General features: G+C 53.7%; 9 protein-coding genes across 9 annotated transcripts; 5 read left to right on the top strand and 4 right to left on the bottom strand.

Annotated features, from left to right (window-relative positions):
- Window positions 1–55: 55 nt before the first annotated feature.
- Window positions 56–3,205, top strand: NUU61_003073 (sulfite reductase subunit alpha; the record flags this gene model as incomplete). Its single annotated transcript, XM_056653655.1, has 1 exon — window positions 56–3,205. The coding sequence occupies one exon, from the start codon at window positions 56–58 to the stop codon at window positions 3,203–3,205; it is 3,150 nt and encodes a 1,049-aa protein (XP_056514722.1).
- A 339-nt stretch (window positions 3,206–3,544) lies between these two features.
- NUU61_003072 (tRNA methyltransferase TRM7) lies at window positions 3,545–4,867 on the bottom strand (the record flags this gene model as incomplete). The annotated part of the gene is made up of 1 exon (XM_056653654.1): window positions 3,545–4,867. One exon carries the CDS (start codon window positions 4,865–4,867, stop codon window positions 3,545–3,547), a length of 1,323 nt encoding a protein of 440 aa, XP_056514721.1.
- A 213-nt stretch (window positions 4,868–5,080) lies between these two features.
- mak5 (ATP-dependent RNA helicase MAK5) lies at window positions 5,081–7,480 on the top strand (the record flags this gene model as incomplete). Its single annotated transcript, XM_056653653.1, has 2 exons — window positions 5,081–6,553; window positions 6,614–7,480. 2 exons carry the CDS (start codon window positions 5,081–5,083, stop codon window positions 7,478–7,480), a joined length of 2,340 nt encoding a protein of 779 aa, XP_056514720.1.
- A 1,103-nt stretch (window positions 7,481–8,583) lies between these two features.
- Window positions 8,584–9,114, bottom strand: NUU61_003070 (uncharacterized protein; the record flags this gene model as incomplete). The annotated part of the gene is made up of 1 exon (XM_056653652.1): window positions 8,584–9,114. The coding sequence occupies one exon, from the start codon at window positions 9,112–9,114 to the stop codon at window positions 8,584–8,586; it is 531 nt and encodes a 176-aa protein (XP_056514719.1).
- An 868-nt stretch (window positions 9,115–9,982) lies between these two features.
- On the top strand, window positions 9,983–11,004 carry NUU61_003069 (PaaI family thioesterase; the record flags this gene model as incomplete). The annotated part of the gene is made up of 2 exons (XM_056653651.1): window positions 9,983–10,888; window positions 10,978–11,004. The coding sequence occupies 2 exons, from the start codon at window positions 9,983–9,985 to the stop codon at window positions 11,002–11,004; spliced, it is 933 nt and encodes a 310-aa protein (XP_056514718.1).
- A 525-nt stretch (window positions 11,005–11,529) lies between these two features.
- Window positions 11,530–17,315, bottom strand: NUU61_003068 (HECT-type E3 ubiquitin transferase UFD4; the record flags this gene model as incomplete). Its single annotated transcript, XM_056653650.1, has 5 exons — window positions 11,530–11,726; window positions 11,788–16,096; window positions 16,163–16,797; window positions 17,028–17,155; window positions 17,203–17,315. 5 exons carry the CDS (start codon window positions 17,313–17,315, stop codon window positions 11,530–11,532), a joined length of 5,382 nt encoding a protein of 1,793 aa, XP_056514717.1.
- Window positions 17,316–18,766: 1,451 nt separating this feature from the next.
- Window positions 18,767–19,737, top strand: NUU61_003067 (nicotinamide/nicotinic acid mononucleotide adenylyltransferase; the record flags this gene model as incomplete). The annotated part of the gene is made up of 3 exons (XM_056653649.1): window positions 18,767–19,077; window positions 19,143–19,416; window positions 19,471–19,737. 3 exons carry the CDS (start codon window positions 18,767–18,769, stop codon window positions 19,735–19,737), a joined length of 852 nt encoding a protein of 283 aa, XP_056514716.1.
- An 866-nt stretch (window positions 19,738–20,603) lies between these two features.
- NUU61_003066 (Sugar isomerase (SIS)) lies at window positions 20,604–22,020 on the top strand (the record flags this gene model as incomplete). The annotated part of the gene is made up of 2 exons (XM_056653648.1): window positions 20,604–20,978; window positions 21,079–22,020. The coding sequence occupies 2 exons, from the start codon at window positions 20,604–20,606 to the stop codon at window positions 22,018–22,020; spliced, it is 1,317 nt and encodes a 438-aa protein (XP_056514715.1).
- A 342-nt stretch (window positions 22,021–22,362) lies between these two features.
- Window positions 22,363–23,386, bottom strand: NUU61_003065 (class I SAM-dependent methyltransferase; the record flags this gene model as incomplete). The annotated part of the gene is made up of 2 exons (XM_056653647.1): window positions 22,363–23,132; window positions 23,203–23,386. 2 exons carry the CDS (start codon window positions 23,384–23,386, stop codon window positions 22,363–22,365), a joined length of 954 nt encoding a protein of 317 aa, XP_056514714.1.
- Window positions 23,387–23,628: the final 242 nt, after the last annotated feature.

Genomic DNA, 23,628 nt, shown 5'->3' with positions numbered 1-23,628 from the left:
CACTCTTTTTGTTTTGTCTTTCCTTGTCATCTCAAAGACAAGAACGGCTGCCACGATGGGCTCGTCTTCGAATCAAGCCCTGTCAGCCCTGTCGGGCCCGACCTATGTCACGGCCCAGACCCTGATCCAGCAGGTGGCTTTCCTACTGAGTGATAAGGTCTTCTCCTACTCCCCGGAGACCTTTGATCTGGATGCCGCCCTCCGAGAGTGGTCATCGCAGCAGGAGACCAATGCCAATGGCGAGTCTCCCGTTGTAAAGACCCTGGAGACTCGCCAGGGTGCCGGAAACATGGCCCTGGGTTACCTTTTCTCCCAGGACTTCGACTTGAAGAAGCGCCATGTTCCCCAGGGCATCGTTGCCTCTTCCGCCACTCTCCCGTACATGCGGGCTGCTTTGGAGCAGCTTTCTCTGCTGTACTCTGTCGCTAGCCCCGTGGCGGCACACGTCGCCGCAGTTGACTATGCCGGCGAGGAGGGCCTGGTGTCCGACTATGCTTCGGCCCTTTCTCTGGCCGAAGAACTGGGCCTGGGGTTGGTTTCCAGTGGCTCGGTCCACGAATCGCAGCACATGGCTCTGTTCACGACCCTGCTGGCTTCCGTGCTGCCCTCCATTCATATATATGACGGCGTGCGTGTGGGCCGTGAGAACACCCGTGTCATTGATGTTCTCGACAAGAACGGTCTCAGTATCACGTACGAGACCGTCCGCAAAACTCTGGAAGATTCGCGAAACCGCCACCTGGATGCTCAAGGCAAGGTGCTGGACCTGCTGAAGACCCTGAACGGTGAACTTGGCACCGATTACGGCGTGTTCGAATACCACGGCCACTCGGAGCCCATTTCCGTTCTGGTCGCCTTTGGCACTGTAGAGGCCACCCTTACGGCTCAGATTGCACGCTCTTTGGCCAAGGATGGCGTGCATGTCGGTGTCATCAACGTCCGCGTCTACCGCCCATTTGTGGAGGAGGAGTTCCTCCGTGTACTTCCCAAGTCCGTGAAGACCGTGGGTATTCTTGGACAGGTTGCTACGGAGCAAGCTGTTCAGGAGGAGGGGATTCATTCCGCCCTCTACGAGGATGTGCTGGCCGCCTTGACCTTTGCCACGGACCGCGAGCAGTTCCCATCTTGTGTCGAGATCAAGTACCCTCGCTCTCAGCGTTGGGATCTGATCACGACCGCTGCCGCATTCCAGCGCGTGTTCGAGAAGCCCATTCTGCCCGTCAACGCTGAAACCAATGAGACAGCGCCTCTGCAATTGCTGGACCCTGCGTCTGTCCAGGAATACACCTTCTGGGATAGTGACAATTCCGTCTCAGAGGATGCTACCCGCACTCTGAGCCAGGCTCTCGCGGCTGATTCAGCCAGCAATGTCACCATCAGCAAGGCTCATGACAATCTGGTCCAGGGAGGCGCTGTCCGCATCGATATTCGGAAGAGCGCCAAGATTGTTGATGCTCCATACGCTGTCACGGCCGCGGACGTTGCTTACGTCGGGGCTATTCCGCTACTCAACGACGTTGACGTTCTTGCTTCGGTCAAGGATAATGGTCGCATCATCGTGAATGCCCCGGGTATCAAGGACGAGGACCTGGAGAAGAAGCTCCCGGCCACCTTCCGACAGGCCATTGCCCAACGCGGAATCTCTCTTTTCGTGATCGACCCATCAGTTACCGAGGACTCGTCCCTTGACTCCCAAGTCCTGCAGGCTTCCTTCCTCCGTGTTGCTCTGCCTTCTCAAGAGGGCTTGGCCACTAAGAAGCTGTCTTCGGTCACTGGAAATGCCGAGGCCCTGGATAAGGTCACCAACGATCTTGATAAGATGCTGCGCCAGATCGAGATTCCCGAGGCTTGGAAGGAACCCGAAGGTGCCAACGAGGCAGCTCAGCTGCCCAAGGATATCTCTGCCAACAGCTTCGTTGGCTTCGACAAGAATGAGACTGAGCCCCCGACCCTTCTCAAGGATTGGGAGACGGCGGCCCGTGGTATCGCCTTCAAAGAGGCCTATGGTACCAAGACCGCTCTTCGTCCCGACCTGGCCACCAAGACGTTCACCGTCCACGTCAAGGAGAACCGCCGTCTGACTCCCGTCACATATGACCGTAACATCTTCCACATCGAATTCGACCTGGGTGACTCTGGTCTCACTTACGATATTGGCGAGGCCCTGGGTGTCCACGCCGAGAACGACCCTGCGGATATCATGAAGTTCATTGAGTTCTATGGTTTGGACCCTGACGCCATCGTGGAGGTCCCGAGCCGCGAAGACCCGCAGGTCCTGGAGAACCGCACTGTGTACCAGGCTCTGATCCAGAACGTTGACATTTACGGTCGTCCGCCCAAGCGCTTCTATGAGGCGCTCTCGGAATTTGCCACGGATGAGAAGGAGAAGACCGATCTCCGCACGCTGGGTGGCCCCGACGGTGCCACCGAGTTCAAGCGCCGCGCCGAGGTCGACACCGTGACCTTCGCCGACATCCTGCTCGAGTACCCGTCCGCGCACCCCGATTTCCACGAAATCGTCCGGATTGTCGGTCCGCTCAAGCGTCGCGAGTACTCGATCGCATCGTGCCAGAAGGTGACGCCGAACACGGTGGCGCTGATGATCGTCGCGGTCGAATGGACAGACCCGAGTGGCCGCGACCGCTTCGGTCTGTCGACCCGCTACCTGAGTCGTCTGCAGCCCGGCACCCCGATCACGGTCAGTGTCAAGTCCAGCGTGATGAAGCTGCCGCCCAAGTCGACGCAGCCGCTCATCATGGCCGGTCTGGGAACGGGTCTCGCGCCGTTCCGGGCCTTCGTGCAGCACCGCGCTCTCGAGAAGGCCCAGGGCAAGGAGATCGGTGCCGTCCTGCTGTACATGGGTTCTCGCCACCAGCGCGAGGAGTACTGCTACGGCGAGGAGTGGGAGGCTTACCAAGAGGCTGGTGTCATCACGCTTCTCGGCCGTGCCTTCTCGCGTGACCAGCCCCAGAAGATTTATATTCAGGACCGCATGCGCCAGACCCTCCCCGAGATCATCGATGCCTACATCCGCGAGCAGGGTGCTTTCTACCTTTGCGGTCCCACTTGGCCTGTGCCCGATGTTACTGCCGTGCTGGAGGAGGCTATTGCCACCGAGGCCAAGAACAATGGCAAGAAGGTCGAGACCCGCAAGGAGATCGAGAAGCTCAAGGACGAGGAGCGCTATGTCTTGGAGGTGTACTAGACAGCGCGGTTTGTTTTGAACATGTCATGAGTTGACGACTGCTATATTCTTGGTTTTCTTTGTCAATTCCCCTTAGATCTCGATTCGGTCCAGCACAGTTGCACATAGACTTGATGCATTTTCTTCTCGCATGGAAAAGCTCTTCGAATACTGTTGGTAGACAGGATGGATCGTCACAATCAAATTTTGGACTTTTTTTTCTTCTCAAATTTTCTTTCTAGACAATTGGTAGTTGCTGGAAAAGGAATAATCCCCTGCTCAGCCCATATGAATGCCATGTTTCTCGTAAGCAGATCGTTTAAACACCGTGATATCTGTCGATTCCATTTAGTAGCCCCATCAAGCCCGACCCACGCTCCCCAGCTTGGTCCTCCCGTACGCACCACCCTTTTCCTTCCGAAGTTCCAGAGCCTTCCGGTACGGAGGCGCTGTAGGCGGCTGAACCGGGTCCAGGCTGACATGATCGGGCGGGAGAGCGTAAGAAGCGTCCGAATCCCAAGCAGAAAGATCGCCACAGGCAATGAAGGAAGGAATCCAGCGGTTCTCAGGAGCGAACTTGTCCGTTGCTTTTTGGGGAGGAGAGTGATCTGTAGAGGTAGATGGTGGATGAAGATGACGGACTTCTGTGGTGTGATTGGATGGGGGAGTACTGGTATTTGTGGAAGCTTCTGCAAGGACGGGACGGGCGTGCGAGTCTTCGTCTGCTTCATCGCGCACCTCAATGCCCACGTTGCCATCATTCGACAACGGTGTCGGGGGAGCAGCACCACCGAAGATGGGATTTTTGAGTGCCTCCATTCCAGTAATGTCGCTGTCCGAGAACGGCGGGATAAACCCCTCGCAGACCACGAAGGCCTCCAAGCTACTTGCGCGACTGCTCCGCGGCTTGGCGACGCTGACACGCTCGAAAACGGTTCGCAGCTGCGCGTACAGCAGATCGACATCGCGGCCGCGGAAGATCTTGGCGACGAACTTGCCGCCAGGGCGGAGAACACCAAGTGCCAGGTTCAGTGCTGCGTAGAGGAGTTGCGATTGGATGTAGATGTCAAGGTCGTGGAGTCCCGTCACGTCTGGGGCGCCGTCGGAGATGACTAGGTCGACGAGGTGGGGTTGGCGGATTGCCTCGAGGACAGGAGATGAGGCATCAGTCGTGTTGGCAGACGATTCGTATGCTTCGGGGTCCAGAGCGTGCAGAAGAAGAGGGATGGTAGAGGGGTGTGTAATATCTGCCTTGAGCATGGTGATGCCTTCGAGGGGCGCCATAGGCTGGAGGTCGATAGAGACGATCTTGACGTTCTTCCGCGGCTTTAGCTCGGTAGCCAGTGTGCTCCCCTCACTTCCAGCCTCTCGAGCCTGGCCACCGTCTGCGATATTTGCGTTTGCGCCTTCGCGGAATGCCTGCTGCTCTTCGCGCTTCTTTTCGATCCACGCCCGTCGCCCAAAGCTCTCACCTTGAATGAGAACCCGACTGAGCACTTGACTCCAACTTCCAGGTGCAGCGCACAGATCCACCACTCGCGTCACATTGTCCGGGTTCTCGTGCTCGAAAAGGTCGAATCGCTCGTCGATCTGAATTAGCTTGAAAGCGGAGCGAGCCCGCCAGTTCTGCTCCTTGGCGAGTCGGTAGTAGGCGTCGCGCTTGTCTTTGGAAGATTTCCCCATTTTGAAAAAAGGAAGAGCAACGAGGCCCGACGATGTTGGGGTTGCTCTATGGAGGGGAAACTGAGAGCGTGGGGAAGGGAAATTGATAAGATTTCGGGAGGGCGGACTTTTTTTTCTGCCGCTTTTTTTTTCTGAACTTTCGCTTTGCCTTGCTTCTTCCAATTTTGGTCGCTTTTCGACCTAAGAATATTTCGAAATTTACATTCAATCACTATGGGTCAAAAACGAGGTCGCGACGCAAAAGCTCAGGCGCTGCAGTCCAAGAAGCGCCAGAAGAATACCAAGTCTAACCCGGGCTCGGACGACAGTTCCTGGGATGGAATCGTCGGGATCGACGACCTCAACTGGAAGGAAGTTGCTCTACCTGACCGTCTGGAAGATGCAGGGGGGTTCTTTGGACTAGAGGAAATCGATGGTGTGGACATTGTTCGCCAAGGCAGTGGAGAAGTTCGATTCAAGGTGCGTAAACAACGTTCTCCGCTCAATGCTTTGGGCCAAGTGCTAACACATGAATTGGGGAAACAGGCAAAAGCAGGCAAGCCAAAGAAATCAATTGTGAAAACACCTTCTGTCGAGGACACCGCCGATAATGGAGATGAGTGGTCTGGTTTTAGTGACGAAGAGACCAAGAAAACTACTCCACCGGTCGACCAGGCACAGGTAAAAGAGGACAAGAAATCCAAGAAGAAGGAGAAGAAGGAGCCAAAAGAGCCCAAGAAGGAGGCTAAAAAGAAAGAGACCAAACCTGCGCAGGACCCCAGTTTCAAGACCGGGCTTTCATTTGCTGCTCTCGACGAAGCGGCAGAAGATGACGGCATGGATGTCTCAGCTTGGGATACTTTGGGGCTCTCGCCTGAAGTATCTACAAGCTTGTCCAGGTTAAAATTCACCGCTCCAACCTCTGTTCAAAAAGCCTGTATTCCGGCCATTTTAGACGGCCATGATGTTGTTGGAAAGGCATCGACGGGTTCCGGTAAAACGCTGGCGTTCGGGATCCCAATTATCGAGTATTACTTGGAGAAAAAGGGAAAGAAGACCGATGAAGGCGAGAAGGACAAATCGTCCCCAATGGCACTTATCCTATCCCCGACCAGAGAGCTGGCTCATCAGCTGGCCAAGCACATCGGGGAACTGAACGCAAATGCTCCTGACACCGACGCGCGCATTGCTCTCTTGACCGGTGGTCTCTCAATTCAAAAGCAGCAACGACAACTTGCCGGAGCCGACATTGTGATTGGCACACCAGGCCGAGTCTGGGAGATTCTGAGCACAGGGCAAGGGTTGATCCGCAAAATGAAGCATATCCAGTTCCTTGTCGTCGACGAGGCAGATAGGCTTCTCAGTGAGGGTCATTTCAAGGAGGTCGAAGAAATTCTTGGTGCTTTGGACCGACAGGAAAATGGGGATATTCCCGACATTGACGAAGATGCAACGGCCGAGCCCGAGTCCGATGCCCGTCAGACCCTTGTATTTTCGGCCACGTTCCACCGTGATTTGCAGCAGAAGCTCGCAGGAAAAGGTCGTTGGACTGGAGGAGATTTGATGGATAAGAAGGAGTCGATGGAATACCTCCTCAAGAAGCTAAACTTCCGCGAAGAGAAGCCGAAGTTTATCGACGTAAACCCCGTGCAACAGATGGCTGAGGGCCTCAAGGAAGGAATTGTTGAATGCCCTGCCATGGAAAAGGTCAGTCGCGGCCAGCACTCTTGATGGCCGAAGCTTGATACTGACTATCGATCGCTTCAGGATCTCTACCTCTACTCAATTCTCCTCTACCATCCCAAGCATCGAACGCTCGTATTTACCAATTCCATCTCCGCTGTCCGCCGCCTCACCCAGCTGTTACAAAACTTGCAGCTCCCTGCGCTTGCACTACATTCCTCTATGGCACAGAAAGCACGGCTCCGCTCTGTCGAGCGTTTCTCATCGCCCTCCTCCAACCCCAGCTCCATCCTTGTGGCCACCGATGTTGCAGCACGTGGTCTCGACATCAAGGGCATCGACTGCGTCATCCACTATCACGCACCGAGAACGGCAGACACCTATGTTCACCGATCAGGTCGCACAGCTCGTGCCGGAGCAATCGGCAAGAGTATTATCATTTGTGCCCCTGAAGAAGTTGTGGGCGTGGCTCGCCTTGCCGCCAAGGTACATGCACAGAAATCGAACGACGCTGGGCCCACAAAGAAGCTTCCTCTGGAATCTCTCGAGATTGATCGCCGGGTGGTATCGCGCGTGCGGCCACGCATGACCCTCGCCAAACGGATCACTGACTCGACACTTGCCAAAGAGAAGATCTCTGCGGAGGACAACTGGCTTCGTACTGCCGCAGATGACCTGGGTGTTGAGTATGATAGTGATGAGTTTGATGAGTCTCAAGGCAAAGGTCGTGGCCGTGGTGGGGGTCGGCACCAGCGTGAAAAACAAGCAAGCGGCATCACCAAGAACGAGATGGCCGGGTTGCGGGCCGAGCTCAAGCAGCATCTGGCTCAGCGAATCAACATTGGTGTCAGTGAGCGGTATCTAACGGCTGGGCGCATTGATATCGAGGCTCTCTTGCGTGGTGAAGGCAACGATTCGTTCTTGGGCCACCTTGACCCACTGAATTTCTAGGTTGATCGCAGACCGCCATGGAAATGGTTGTATCTCTTCCTGGAATGACGTGGTTATCTTTGATTTCTTCGACTAGTATACAAACATCATACCAAATTTGATTCCCCAATACCATGATTCAGCCATGGAAAATAGGAAGTCTTAAACAAAATACCTGGATATCCTTCAGCATTTCCACAATACCAATGTTTCGATAGCTGAAAGGCGAAGTATGATATAGGACTGTGCAGATCAGTTTGGAAAGGCAAGAGTTCAAGGATACCAATTTGACATCAGGACAGCGAGCCAACAAACCTGGATACCTTGGAAATGACCCGAACTATCGTCGTTCAACAAAGTAGCAGAAGCCTGGCGATCAGCCACGCTGGGACCCCAATTCAATCTACTAAAAGGTTTCCAAGGATTGCCTACCAGTACCGTGTTCTCGCCCAGTAATCATGTGGCGTCAGCCAGCATGAAAGACTCTGTACGTCAAGATTCCGACCATGAAAGAAGGCGCAGTGTCGTAGAGCGCGCCATATGAGAACAGAGCAATTAGTTCAGCAATTGAAACGACACCGATGATATTGGAAAAAAAGTGCAAGGCCCAAACGAGCGAATGGAAGAAGAAAGCAAAAGAAATGATCATGAAAAATAATAAATCGAAAGAACCCACGTCGAGACATGCATTCCCCATGACGAAACCGAGCACTGCACCAACACCACCCCCCAACGTATCCACAGATATCATCAGCCTGACTTATACCAGGATCGACGCAAGTTCCCGTCGCGGTTACTGATATCAGCACCTCGCCGAGAGTATCCGAGACTTCGATCCAGGGGCAGTCACGGTCGCCTCTCCGGGCAGCAGGGCCAACTGCATATGCGGTTGGGGACCTAAAGAGATAGACGAATGAGTTAGAACAACAGGTCCACTCAAGGGAGAAGGCAGGCAAAGGAAATTCGAATCCGATATCAAGAGTAGGGATGCGCCAGAGCAAAAGTCAAAGCGGGCCTGCTGAATGCGAGCAGCGCCCCCAGGGCCCACGGCACACCAGAATCCAGAGAGGGTCAAAAAGACTTACCAAGACTGCTACCCTGCGCCAAGTGTCGACCTAGCAGACCTATTGCTGGCTCCAGTAATCCACGCCTTCCATCTCTTCATCCTCGTCCAGGCCATCATCTTCCGTGTTCATCTCCTGGAAGATGACCTGGTCCAAGAGAATGATGCGGTCCAGCAAGGGACTGCTGTCCCAGGCACTTTCGGCCTCGGCGTCAGAGTCATCGGCATTGGTGATGTGGGATCCGATAGCAGTGATCGTCTGGTCGACCAGCTCCTCCTCGTCGGACATCTCGGATTCCTCAGCCACGAGGTTGAATCGGCGTTGGCCGGGAGATTCCTGGAGGGAGCGGGCAGCGTTCTCGACCGAGGCAATGATGGCACATTCGAGTACATGCTGTACATACCTGTTGTGGATGTCACCGAGGTTTGGTCCGGTGCCGGGGCCCTCAGTTCCCGGGGTCTGGTTGGCGGCGGCCGAGGGGGCATTGTTCGGACCATTGCCGGTGGTGGTGGGGTTGGTCATGGCAGGGTCAAAGGGACCAGGAGAATTTCCCAAATTAGCATTTCCACTGCTGGGAACTGCTCTGGTCATCTTGTCAATGATTGGTCAGATGGTGGGATAATGAGACGAAATGTAAATGCCACCAGTGAAACCAGCAGGGACGTGAATGCGAGCTTGAATGACTGCGCGAATGAATGATTGTGTGAATGCAGCGATGGACTTTCAGGTTGCAGCTTTCAAATAGAATAACTTGTGGTAGAGACAGCACCAGTGAAAAAAAAAGAGGTATCGAATGAATTTTGGAAGGTACAGTGGTTAGGATGAGAAGGATGGGAAGCGATACGAAGTGAGTTTTGAAGACGAGGGGGTATGCGGCAGCGAGCATAACAGGCTCCGACCCTATGAGTCTTACTATTTTACTGAACAAGAATTTTCACTATCTTCATTTCTCTCGATGTTGTTTTTGACGATCTAATATCACTCAGATTTATATACATGCAAAGATCTCTTTATCTTATCGGATTCGGCATGCCGAAGTCTCCGATCCGGCAGATACGCCGGGATCCCGCCGACTTTCGGCTCTTTACTGCCTACTGCCCCACCGCTAGGGCCGAGAAGAAAAAAAAATTAAATCAAAAGTCCAATGTGAAAAGGGAATGCCGAGTCTGAGCGCAAGATGACCTCACCTGTTCCCAGGATATAAATTCTAGCGGACTCCACCCAAACACCATCACATTGGAGGACTAGCACAATATACTGTTGGCTTGTTTCACGTCTCGACTAGCTCTTTTCTCGCTATTCCCAAGGTTTTCTGGCCGTGGGTAGAGCGTTTACCCGCGCTTTTCAAAGAAACTACGAGGTACGGATCTCGGTCTCAAATGACAGGTCTATTCTTCTAACACAAACATAAACTGCAGCCATAAATAGATCCAGGATTGGACGACATACATCCTCAAAGATGCCCAATCTCCCCCGAGCAGCCCGATGGCTCCTCCGACCATACTCAACACCGATCACCCGAATCCCGTTCTCACCTAGGGGCCCAGTCGCCCAGCTGCACCAACAGGGACCGACCCGGTCAGCGGTCGTGCATGAGCAAGCACTCCCTCAAAACCAAACCCATCCCGGGCCCGGGGAAGGAGCGCCATTCCTCTCGAACCATACCCAAAAAGACAGCACAGCGCCCGCATCCCAAAACGAACCCGCAAACCTCGAAACCCTCGTCTCGCACATCCCGCTCGTCCAGTCCCTCCGCAACAGCCACTGCCAATACAAAGAAACACGGCCGCATCTGGCCATCGCACCCGCAATGCGCCAGCACCACTTCGTGGGCGGCAGTCTAGCGGGGAGTGGCAAGCTGGCGTTCGCGCCGTATATGTGGACATCCTCGAAGCAGGCCAAGCCTGAGACCGAGACCGACAAGAACAACAACAAGAACAGTAACAAGTCCAGCGCGCGAGCTAGCAGCGTAGTCTCCATCTTCCACATCGGCCGCGATCTCTGCGGCCACCCGGGGTTCGTGCACGGCGGACTTTTGTCTGTGCTCTTTGACGAGGTCTTTGCTCGGTGCGTGTCGGCTGCGTTCCCGAGCGGGCTGGGCATGACGGCAAATCTCAATGTGGATTTCCGGAAGCCTGCACTACCGGACCGCGTGTATGTGCTGCGCGCGGAGACGGTGCGCGTCGAGGGGAGGAAGGCTTGGGTTGAGGGCCGCATGACTAGTCTTCCGTTGCCGTTGTCGATGCCACTGGATGCGCGTCGGATTGCTTCTGAGGATGCGACGGCGCTGTTGCACGAGGATAGTGAGCAGGCAACGATGGTGGCTGAGGCTAAGGCGTTGTTTGTGGAGCCGAAATTTGCGAGTGTGAGTTCTTCGGTTTTTTTTCTTGGTTGCTTGCTATATTTCTCTTATGGATGAGGTTATATTGACTTTTCTTTTCCCGGTTTCTGCAGTCCATGGAGTCTATATATCGGAACTAGGCTGCAACTACTACTCTGACGAAGAGGATGAGGGATGAACAAAATATGGTGTATAAAAATATAGACCCATAGAAACATAGATATAACTAATTGAATGTGATATTGCATATTTTCTCCCATGACAAGATAAAAGAAATCTCATAAATGCATTTGCAGAGAGGAGACAGAACGCTTCCCTTCCGACTTGGTTGCATGCTGCTATTGAAGAAAGTCACCTAATCACTGAATCGTTGATACTACAGAGAAAATAAGCCGAAGTCATCCATTGCTATCTAATATCAGTATTGTGAAAAGACGGCCCCTCCGCCATGACGCCCCTCGAGATGGCAGAGAACAACAGTAAAGAGAAACAACCAGGCCAAAAACTTGGGAATTGGGGAGACCAGTTCTCAAGCCAGGAGTACAAAATCATCACGTCATTAATAGCGTCCCATTCTTAGGTGAAAAGATAAAGGACAAGTCTTTCCACGAGGCAAAGACAGGGAAGAGAGGACAGTAGGTTAGAGAAGACAGAAAGGTAATAGCTCAAGACAAATGGAAAGCCCCTTGTCCCTCCTTGATGGCGACCGATATCCGTTCCTTGAGGACATCCAGACTGCTGTAGTCAGGCAGCTTGAGGTAATTGACACAGGTCATAACGCTGGGCAGATAGTCGTCTGGGGTGTATGGAGGTTCGCTTGGGCGACACACCACGGTGAAAATGGGCGTGAGACTCTTGAAACCTAAATTCGATGGTGTTAGTTAATTTCGCCATAGTGAGAATCAGGGACATGACAAACTTACCGCCGATGGGGAGCTTGGGGCTACCCGTAACAAATTGCAGGAAGTCCCGGCGTTTTTGGGCGTCCAATTCGCTCATGGTCTGTAGCAAGTTGCGCACGCTCCGGCTATCCATGTTGAAACCATGGTCGGCCTTGATTGAATCCATCAACGCCTCCATAGACCAATCCTCCTCTGCCTGACCGAAAAGCATGACTAGCTCACTGGGCGTGAAGGCCCGAAGGGCAGTGTAAGGGAAGACTTGGGAGAATCCTATGCGGAAAGCGTCCACTTGACGTCTGACCCCACTGCCCAGGGTCATGTCGACAACCCTGTCCACGTAGGAACCAACGTTTTCAATGGTCACAGGAACGTTGGAGCCATCCGGAACCAGATCAATAGCAGGGTAACCAGGGAGTGTAAAGTCCAAGCCCAAATCATCAACGCGAACACCATCCACCACAACCTCCTGTGACGCTTGCGACTTTTGTGATGGCGACAGCGACTTATCCCCGTCAATGGCAGTCTTGGCATGTGCAAATCGCTTGAGCATGATCAGAGACTTGGCCAGATCTTGATCCACAGCTTTGACGGTGCCCAGTGATGGCGCCACCGAGGACAGAGTATCGGCAATTCTGAAGAAGGCCGGGTTGAAAGAAATATCGATGATCCGGGAGTCAAGCATGGAGCGAGCAACGAATTTGCCCAGGATTTTGAATACGTTCAACTGCTTCTTGCCCAATTCCTGCGCCGCTTGCTCGTCGCTCATGGGAGCCGGGAACAGTCCACGTTTACCATAAGCATACTCGACGGCAGAGCTACCATCAGTTTCTCTCCAGATGTTGAGCTTCTTCTTCGAGAATTCTTTTGAGACAGTCGAGTAGAACTCAAGCGTAGGGCCGAGTCCAGTACCAACTTCCTCGAAATACTCAACCTCGAGAATGCTTGGTGAAGACCCATAGAGTTCCATGACCTTCATTGCGGAGTCCAAAATGCGAGCGCGCGAGATCCGCACCTTTTGTCGTTGTAACCGACCAAGGAATGGGCGATCATCGCGACGCAAGTCGCGCCGGCTGTCCTCAGTACTTTGGGAATTTTGCCACCTCATCATCGCTCGAGAATACCCAAAGGAAGTAGACTGCAAGAACAAGTGTCGCGTCTCAAAGGGAAACAAGAAAGAAAATAACCGAGCTAAATCTTCGCTCCAGCTAGGAAGGCAGCTGCTTGCCACGATCAATGGCTCCTCGAGTTGCCTGTTCACCTTGGCCGTGAGCTTGGTGTTGATGAATTGGGCCAGAGGCTCTGGGGTGATAGTGACAAGGTCTCGAGTGTCGGTCAAGATGTCATCGATCGTCGCATTCATCTCATGTAGGACACGGAGTAGGCGAAGGATCGATGCGGTTGTCGCCTCCTTGCTGAGAGAAGACGGCATCTCGAGGCCGTCACCATCGGTAGTGGCGTCTTGCGAAGGTGTCGTGAGAGTCGAGGGCTCCGCAGGCGGAGGACCAGGGACTCGTTTGAAGGTGACGGTATGAGCGAGGGCCCAGACATTCTTAGCACTGACCTCGTCAAGGTGCTCACGGTTGTGGTGGACCGCACGGTAGATGGTTGTATCACTCGAGATGGGCTTGCCATCTACACTGAACTCAATGTGCCAGTCCTGGGGAGTGGAGGCCATTGCTGCGGCGTATGAAGCAAACGGCCGCCCGGCGGTGGCTAGAGAGGTGTTGCTTGTGGGATGCGGAGAAGACGTACCAGGCGCCGATGATGAAGGTTTAGACGCAGGTGTGGACTGAGAGGGAGTTCCGACACGAGTCCCATCCTCTTTGCGTGCTGTTACCTTGCCCGAGGAGCCCACTTCCATATTGACGGCCGTGGGGTCATGAATGTTGTCATCTTCAAGCTCCTCATCAAAGTCATCGACAATTGCGTTGAGTTCCTCGTCCGGTTCACCGCCATCATCTTCATCTTCATCGTCATCTTCATCGTCACTCAATTGCCGCTCGTCAGCGCACTCCAGTGGTTCCTCGCCATGCTCTTCAACCTCTTCCTGGAGCTGCGAACGCTGATGAGGTGGTTGAGCCGCATCCGGGTGATCATGGTCTTGGAACGGAGTGTCAACCCCATGGCCTCGCGGACCACCTGTGCGCGATGGGATGTTTGTTCCCGCGAATGACCCAGGCGAATTGGATGCAAGCTGGTCGCGAAGCCGGGCTGCGTTTGCAATCTGGGAGAGGATGGAGGAGTCTCTGCCCCGAGAATGACGAGGACGTTCTGACATGGCGATTCGTGGTTGAAGGAAGTCCTCCAATGCCTTGAATGTCGCTATAGCGTGGATTGATACCATGATATTTTTATAGTGACGCGGGATGTCTGACTCGTCCTCGGCAACCAGTTTGAGCCTGAGTTGTTTTGCAAGCATATACGCAGCGTTGCTGCGCGTATTCTCCAACGAGTTATGGCTGACAGTGATGACCTCAAAGTGCTCAGTCCGACTCAACAGGTCCTGCAACTTTCGAATCAGAACACTAAAAGGTGTAGTGGCCGTGCTCTGGCTTTGGGCCTTCTCCGAGATTGTTACACCCATAAATGCTTGGAGGAATGCAGCTCGGGCATGGCGTGTGCATGGTGCTGGCGATCGTGAGTGACAGAGCAATGGAAGTCGTGTTTCAAGCGTGTAGCCAGTAGAGGGAGGAATGAAAAAAGGGGGGTATGACTTACCTTGGAAATTACCGAGAACGTCCAACAAAACCTCAATAATTCCCGAGTTAAGGAGTTCTGCGCTAGTGATGCTCTCCAGGGCGTCTCCATCGAAATACGATGCCAATCTTTTGAAAAGGGGAAGACCATTGCCATTACCGCTGGCGGCGTAGGATTTCCGTATCTCGGCGGCGAGGGATTGCAGTTCGGCCAAAATTTTGAGGGCCTCGGTACGCACCCCGCTGCCATGGCTTTCTTCATACACCTTGACAAAGGCATGCGCATCCTCGATGATTGCGTCTTTGATTGCATTGTCTGTTCTTGCTGGGGACGGGAGGCCAGAAACGGCGCTCTCCGATTCCGACATGTCCTCGTCTTCATCTTCGTCCTCATCTTCATCGTAATCATCGGCCTCGTCATATTCCACATCGTGGTCTTCATTTCTACCATTGTTGGCGTCTTCGGCAGCCAAGCGACCTTGGGACGACGAATGCGCCGAGGTGTCCATGTCGACAATGCCAGAGGAATCGCGAGGCTCCTTGGTCGAGGGAAGGGGAGCATCTGCAAGTTTGACGATTTCGGAGATAACACCTTCGCGATGGAACTGGTGTTGATAGACGTGCTCGAGTCGTTGGAACAGCAGCTCAGAGCATCGAAGAGCCAGCGATACAAGAGAGGGGTGGTCCTTCTGCGAGAGGATAGCAGCCAGGAAAGATGCATAAGGCACCGTACGCAAAGCCTCCTCAATCAGAGCAGGCTCCAATATATGCAGCATCTTGAGCTGGGCAAGTAACACCTTCTGGCGGACGTGGAGATTGACCGTGCTAGAGTAGGCATCGGTGAGGGTTGGAAACAAGATCATCGCGAACCGCTTAAGCTCTGTTTTGCAGTCCACCAATAAGGTGCGCCTCTCCTCGGTCGTTTCTTTTGTCTTGGATGACTTCAACCCGATTGACATCGTGTCGTCGAAATAGGAGCTGAGAAGGCTGTCCGTCCGTGATGCTTCGTGGTTGGGAACACCAGGCAATAGTTCACAAACAACATTGAGCGTCTCGAAAACTTGTTCCCGAGGCCGATGGATCAAGGCTTGCATTACCAGAACACTGTCCATCTTGACAGCCGTGTTATCCAGATCCTGAGGGGCAGAGACGCCCGTAAGGATCTGATAGAGGGTATCTACCACGTCCATCTTGAGTAGCTCATTTGACAAACGGGGGCTGGCTTTGGACACGATCGCCAATACACGGAGAAACTGCGTATGAATGTGCGGACCGATAAGATTGGTCGTTCCAGGCAGCAGCAGCCGAAGGACTGCTTTCAGCATCTGAGGGTCGATCAACTCTTCCAGGTTTTGGGATCGATACTTGAAACTCTCGACGATCCGCGAAACACACAAGCAGCCTTGCTCCACGACTTTGGGGTCATTGCTGGAGAGTACATTCAACAGAGTCGCCATAACGTCCCGCACCACGTGAAACGAGTCATGAGGAAGGTTGCGACAACAGTTGGCTGCCGTCGTCACAGCAGTGCGCTGGGTGCTGGTAGGGAAGAAGTCGAGGTAGGTCAGGCATGCCGTCAGCCCGCCCTCTCGAACGATTGAAGCGGGAAAATCGACTGATATTTTGGCCAGAGTCTAAAGGGAGTTTGTCAGTGGTTGATATGCATAAATTAGGCCTGCATCAAAAAGCGAAACACTCACACTCAGGGCCTGTTCAGCCAGATCAATGAACTGAATATCCAGGAGCTTCTGACAGAGGATCGGAACCGCGCCACCGTAGACAACATTGGCCACAGATCCACGCAAGGCTTCCATCAAGTTGGCCAGACAGCGACAGGCAAGAAGCATAATTTCCGGGTTCTCCTCGCCAAACTCATTGGGCTGCATTAATGTCACTAGTTCCTTCACGTAAGCATCTGCCGCAAAGTGGCCTGCCAAATTGTCTTCATTGGACACGAGCAGGAGGTCTGACAGTTCCTGGAGGGCGATCAATTGGAGGGATGGGTCTTCTTTGGCCCTCAGATTACAGAGAATATCCCGAAGCCGCGAAGTCATGCCCGACATCATGCCACTCAGCGCACGAAGCGTATTCTGCAGCTGCATCGGACCTCGGCCTCCAAAAAGGCTGCTACTAAACGGATCCATGTCGTCTTCATCGAATGCTGAAGGGTTGGTGCCATCATTGCTATCGCCAGTAGGAGACGCTTCTTGTTCTTCCTTGTGATCTTGCTCTTCCAGGTCTTCCTCGGCTTCTCGCATTAGGACATCAGGATTTGTCTTTGTCGACCGCTTCTTCTGTCGCCGTGGCGGTGGGGATTGTGTTGCGGTAGGTCGACCTGGAAATGGAAAAGGAAAAGAATCAGCATCAAGTAATCATCGGTTGATCTGCCATCTAGTGTAGCTCCTTAGTGGAGCTTACCAGGTCGGTTCGATTTGCGCCTAGGTGGCGGTGATGTCGTTGACTTTGAAGATTCCTCCGAGGGGTGAGACGATGGTCTACATTCCAACACACAGCCACATCAGTACTCTCTACTTGTATTGATTCATGGAAGTGGCATTCACGTACCCCGGTTGCGACATGGCTGGGCGGCTGCGGAGGCCTCGGCGAGGAGCGGGAGCAGGAACCGCAGGAGCAGTGTTTGAAGCCGCGGTCCGCTGTCGTTTGGATCTCCGGGGAGGTGACGGAGGAGATGGCTGGTTGGGAGTATCTGAATGTCGATCACGGCGGCCCGAGGCCTTACGTTTCCGAGAGGGGGGCCGGACCAGCGGCGAGGTTTGTCGATGCACCAGGGTCTGTAGAGGGAGATGGATCTGTGGCAAGCCTCGTGGAGGAGCGAGTGATTCTGGATGACATGAGAAACTGATTTTCTTTGGGAATGTGGGTGACGTTGGAAAGAGAGAAAAGAGCGTGGCAAGTAGCACAAATGACGGGAGAAGAGAGGTGGAAGTGGCAGAGAAACTGCAGGATCAAGTGTTGAGCAAGTAGGAGTTCCCCCCACAATCCGGAGATCCGGAGTATCAACCCAAAACCCGATCCGACGAAACCCAACGAAACAGGGGGACGAAAGTCATTCACGGGGTTTCTTGTTGATAGTGTATCCCAGGGACAAGTAAGACCAGGCTGCAACCAGCTGGGGAGGGAGAAAGGTGGAAGGCGAAGAAGATGGGCGGGAAACTACCTCAGAGATGATGAGGCGGCAGCCGAAGCTCCTGCGGGGGAGACGGGGTAATCCTCAAGAGGGTCCTGGCGGTGGGTGGAGGGCCTGTGACTGGCCATAAGTTATCGGGTCAGGGAAGATCGATAGAGTAGTCGACGACGCCGTGTCAACCCGCCATCCGCACACCTGTCCAGGGCTAGCCGAGAGAGCAGGAGAGAAGATGAGAGAAGGTCAGTGAGTTCGGGGAGCGGAGTTGCCGTCCAGGTGTCAATCAAAGGAATTAAAGGAATGAGCCAGGTGGGAAAAGAGAAATAAATCAAAGTGCGAAAGGGGAGCGATCAAACGGAGGTGGGGGGAGAAATGAAGAAAGAAGGAGGTTTGACGTGGTAAAGTGACGACTTGATTCGGAGGGCGCCAGGCGGCGGAAGTGCAACATTCGATGATATAAGACACATTTATCCACCAGAATTACCTGAAATTTTCACCATATCCTATATATATCCTATATATATCCTATATTCTATATTCTGGACTTGATCCAGCTTGGATCAGAATCGTGTGCTTTTACCTGTACTGACAGTACTGACTATACCGACTCCAGGTACTGTACCTATTTGCATCTTGCCTGGTCAGACAGCCATCGGGCACTGACTCAGTAGTTCTATCTACGCTTGAATTCTTCGTTTTTCCCCTTCTCTTAAGTATGAAATATCTGAAGCTATTTTCTCCTGTAGTCCTCTGTACAATATCCCCAGACATGAACCCGGATCCCCCGTCTATCGCAACGGCTTCATGGGGCCGAGTGGTTTCTCGGAGACACGCCGATGGTCTCGATTGACTCACCGAGGCGACTGAATAATCCAAAGATGCGCAATTTAGAGAAGCCGTTCAGCAGGGGATTTGTTGCTTTCTGACTGTTCCCGCATTCTCTCCATTTTCTTCCGCCTTCGGTTCGCCCCATCGTCATCAAAGGGAGCAAAGAGAAATTCCTTTTTCTTTCCCATCAACCCTGCCCGTCTTCTCTTTCCTCGGGCTTCATTTTATCCCCAGGCATTTTCATTTCCTTTCCCCAAGGTCCCTTAGGATCTTCCAACCATCCCCGCAGTAAATCATTTCGTTCCTGGCCCCCCCCCCACCAAGAAAAACCATGGCGACGGAAATGGTCGGAGGACAGAGCGACGATGTTCACCAGCAGCCTACCCACATCCCCTCTGCCCCCATGGACGGTTACGGTTTGCCGGAACTTCGTCTGAAGCGAAAGATGAATGATCCGGAGAAGACGCCGCTGTTGCTGGTCGCATGCGGGTCCTTCTCGCCCATCACCTATCTCCACCTGCGCATGTTTGAAATGGCCGCCGATTATGTCAAATTCAGTACCGACTTTGAATTGCTCGGAGGATATTTGTCACCAGTGTCGGATGCGTATCGCAAGGCTGGTCTCGCCAGTGCTGAGCATCGGTAAGGAGTTGATTCGACTGCGTTTGACTCGAACAATGGGCTAAATGGTGGGGGTTTAAAAACAGGGTTGCGATGTGTCAATTGGCGGTCGACCAAACCTCGGACTGGCTCATGGTGGACACGTGGGAACCGATGCAGAAGGAATACCAGCCCACGGCCGTGGTGCTGGACCATTTCGACCACGAGATAAACACGGTCCGTGGGGGTGTCGATATCGGAAATGGAACCCGGAAACCCGTCCGGATTGCCTTGCTGGCGGGCGCGGATCTGATTCACACCATGTCCACCCCTGGGGTGTGGAGCGAAAAGGACCTTGACCACATTCTGGGCAAATATGGCGTATGTGGAAATGCTTTGGGCAAACTTGGAGTCTCTCGCTAACCTGTTTCACAGTCATTCATTGTCGAGCGTAGCGGGACCGACATTGACGAGGCATTGGCGAGCTTGCAGCCGTGGAAGGACAACATCTATGTGATCCAGCAGCTCATCCAGAACGATGTCAGCAGCACCAAGATCCGGCTGTTCTTGCGACGCGAGATGAGCGTCCGCTATCTCATTCCGGTCCCAGTCATCCACTATATAGAGCAGCACCACCTCTACGAGGAGGACGGTACCACGACCGAGAAGGGCAAAGAGCGAGATACCGGGAAGTCGGGGTGATACGGCCCAGACGATCGAGCCGCACGGGAATTACGAAAACGATTACCGCGAGATCCTCCTACGATACCCCCTTTGTTGAGTTACCCTGCCATCGGAATGGCCCTTCTCACGGGCCCAGCAACCCAGCTCCAACTCCACGGACCGATGAGTCCATGGGACCATTGCAAATGGCTGCAACTTGGGCCCGATTGGTCGGCAAGCTGAGTCTGGATGAGAACGATACTATCTGTTATGATGTTTTTTTTTGGGCGTCTAGGAGTCCTTTTGATCTGAAATAGACCGGTTGCAATCCGTCTGGTGCTCCCGTCCGGGTTCACTGGAAGCAGCAGACGTTGAGTCAACGGGATGTACATAGTGCTTTTTTTTTTTTTTTCTGATTTCTCATATACCCTCTGTACATACAATGAGGACTCTCTAATAGACCCCAAGATTTAGATGAATGTACGAAGCCCGTAGCCTCGGATATACTCGAAGAGGAAGACTCCACCCGCACCATCGCAACATAGAATCACACCATTTCGGCCGTATAATTGCAAAGCACAACTTAATTGATGTGTCTACATGCTTGACATGTCGATGTTACGGAATACTCACTAAGCACTAAGCACTAAGCACTAAGCAAGATATGCATCGGCAGAAACAGCACACTCCGATCGCCCTGTTATCATCCGTTATCGACTGATCGGATCTTTGCCTCCACAATTCCCGCGCAATCCTTCAGCGCCCAGGCGTCTCTCCGGGGAGGGGCGCGCCGTTATTTTTCTCTTTTTTGAATTTATTTTGTACATAGCTCCTTCCTGTCCCTCGCGGTCGCTGCCTACAGACAAAAACTCCATTGTACGACCGCGTCCTCCCCCCTGCCCTCCATGTCCGAGGTACCCGGCTCTACGCTGCCTCCGTGGCCTCTCACCCCGCCAGACCTACCAGACCCTCCACCATCACCAATTCAGGATGTGTCCTCGGTGGCCACGGCCCTACATGTCATGTCGACGGAGCGCGCGGCGCTCGCCCACCTCGAGCTCATTTATCAGACGGATGCGCGGGCACAGCAGGACCTGGCGCGGGCCGTGGACCAGATCACGGGAAGTGTGCGCGAGGGCGGGAAATTGGTAGTGTGCGGCGTGGGCAAGAGCGGCAAGATCGGCCGCAAGATCGAGGCGACGATGAATAGTCTGGGCATCTACAGCGCGTTCCTGCATCCAACCGAGGCATTGCATGGCGATCTGGGATTGGTTCGGCCGGTAAGCCCATGCATCTGCGGCATCCTTCAATCCTCCACAGTGGTCTGTATAGACGGGGGGGGGTCAATTGGGCTATAAGACATGAAACTGACTCGTGCAGAATGATACAATTCTTCTCATTTCGTTTTCTGGCCGCTCCCCCGAGCTACTGGCCCTGCTTCCGCATATTCCCCCCACGGTCCCTGTGATCGCCCTCACTTCACATACTCATACAGCATCCTGTCCGTTGTTATCTTTGCATGGTTCTTCGGGTATGGGAATTCTTCTACCAGCTCCAATCCACGAGGATGAGGGGTTATCCTTCGGCGTCAATGCGCCGACCTCGTCGACGACAGTGGCTTTGTCACTCGGCGATGCACTTGCTATCGCCGCAGCCCGGAAGCTACATACCACGCCAGGCAAAGGGCCCGCAGAAATCTTTCGGAGCTTCCACCCGGGGGGCGCCATTGGAGCTGCCACAGCAGCAGGGACACCCATGACTACACCGTCAAGTGGCACGTCGTCCAAGACCTTCGATTCCCCAGCCTCGTCGCTGTCACTCCCCTGGGAAGAGGCTATGAATTCCCCGCCCGTTCCGCCATTTACCCTCCAGCCTCCACCAGATCGACGTCGGATTCCTTTGCATATGCTTGTTCCTCTCGACCAGATTCCCACCGCCGCGCCGTCACCATCATCCTCCGCCAACGATGTTCGATTGCTCGACATTCTCCTCACCGCCATCCAGCACCCCGATGCCAAGTCATGGGTGTTTCTGTCTTCGTCTGAGGTCATTCCTCCTCGGCGAGTCCGTTCTCTTTCACGCAATACCAATGTGGATATGCGTGTTTCCGAAGTTATAACCCAGGACCCTGGTAGTCCACTGGGTGTGCCGCGGACCGATTGGCTGCTCGTACCGGAGTCAACATCACCCACCGAGTTACGCCGTCTTCTTTCTATGCCCCGAGATCAATCCGATCCCATTTCTGTGATTGCGGTGGTCAAAAATGTCGCCCACCCGGCCAGCTGCATCGGGGTGATGGAACCGGAAGATCTCGGTGGATAAACAGTGCACCCATCGGCTTGCCGGGTTTAATTCTTTTCTTTTGGATATATTGAGTCGATAGTACATAGTACGTGTGCGATGATGATGTTACGCCCTTTTTTTTTAGCCTTGGATTTGCATAGATTTGTGGTTGATAGACGATTCGCATCGGAAGACCTCAGCCTTTCTTATATTTTAACCTCACAGGATTCGAGTTCCATCCTGAAATTTGCCTTTCAGATTCATGATAATACAACCGCAATGCAAAATAATTTATTTATTGGTACATGATCCCCAGCTCCAAGATATAGGGCACACACACACACAGCAAACAGTATTGTCTTTCCGAGCTCACCCACCCAATCAAGCCTTAACAATAGGCTTGATTCCCTTATGGATGGCAGCAATACCCCCAGTAAGATTCTCAAAGCCACGCCCAGGAATCATAAACCCAGCGGTCTGAATCATATCCCGAAACTCCTCCTGGCTCGGAAACCGCTCAATACTCTCAACCAGATACTGATAACTATCACGGTCGCCCGCAACGACCTGGCCAATAAGGGGGATGGCACTGAAATTCCAGCGCTTGTAGACGGCATCGAAGAGCGGGTTATCGACCTTACTAAACTCCATGCAGGCAAAGACACCGCCGGGCTTGAGCACGCGGAAGGCCTCGTTGAGGGCGGCCTGCTTATCGGTGAAGTTGCGGATGCCAAAGACGACGGTGTAGAGGTCGACAGACTCGGACGCGATGTGCGGCATGTGCTCGGCGTTGGCCTCGACAAAAGACAGCCGCCGCGTGTTGTAGTACGGCGTGTCGAGCGACCGCTTGCGGCCCTCGGCGAGCATGTCGCCGTTGATGTCGCTGATTGTCACGCGCGTTTCGAGGTCGTGGTTGATGTTTGTTGCGTGGTCGAGCATGCGGAACGCGATGTCGCCGGTCCCGCCGGCGATGTCGAGGATCGTCCAGCCGCCTCCCTGCTGGTTGGGCGTGTCGCAGTCGCGGGCGGGCAGTGCGGATCCCGGGTTCAGTGAGCGCACGAAGTGGTCTTTCCACAGCCGGTGCACGCCCAGTGACATCAGGTCGTTCATGCGGTCGTAGGATGCTGCGACGGAGCTGAATACCGCGCCCACTGTTGTCAATTGCGTCAGTATCGTCCGTTCACTATTTAAACATCACCAAAGAAAAAGCGTCCTGCATACCACGCGACTCCTTCTCCGACTCGGGCACATTGCTGAACCCGAAATGCGTCATGCGTTCATGCTCGGATTTGGGCTGTTCCTGGGCGCGGCGCGCGCACGAGAAACACCGGTAGGGCGCCGGCGACTGAAAAGCACGCCTCTTCGCGCTGTAGTGCAAGGCTCGCCAGGCAGAGCGGGACGACATGGTTTCTGGAGCACTTCGAGCGACAGTTGCGGATGTTGCAAGACCGACGAAGCGCCAGCTTTTCTCCGGTGGATCCACAATTCACTCGGGCCAATTACCGCGCGACGTTTGCGAGCGTCTTGTCGACTGACTCGCGCAACCAACCCGACCTCGATGGCTTCATATTTGGCGGATTTTACGGATTTGGGGGAGTTAGAGTATGGCTTTTACGTATCTCCGAGTGGCTTTTGTTGATCCAGAAT

This window comes from Penicillium alfredii (assembly GCF_028826965.1).
Source record: "Penicillium alfredii strain IBT 34128 chromosome Unknown utg000004l_segment0_segment0, whole genome shotgun sequence".
NCBI lineage: Eukaryota > Fungi > Ascomycota > Eurotiomycetes > Eurotiales > Aspergillaceae > Penicillium > Penicillium alfredii.
Note: the sequence above shows the minus strand (reverse complement) of the source record. Positions and strands in the feature narration are given on the sequence as shown.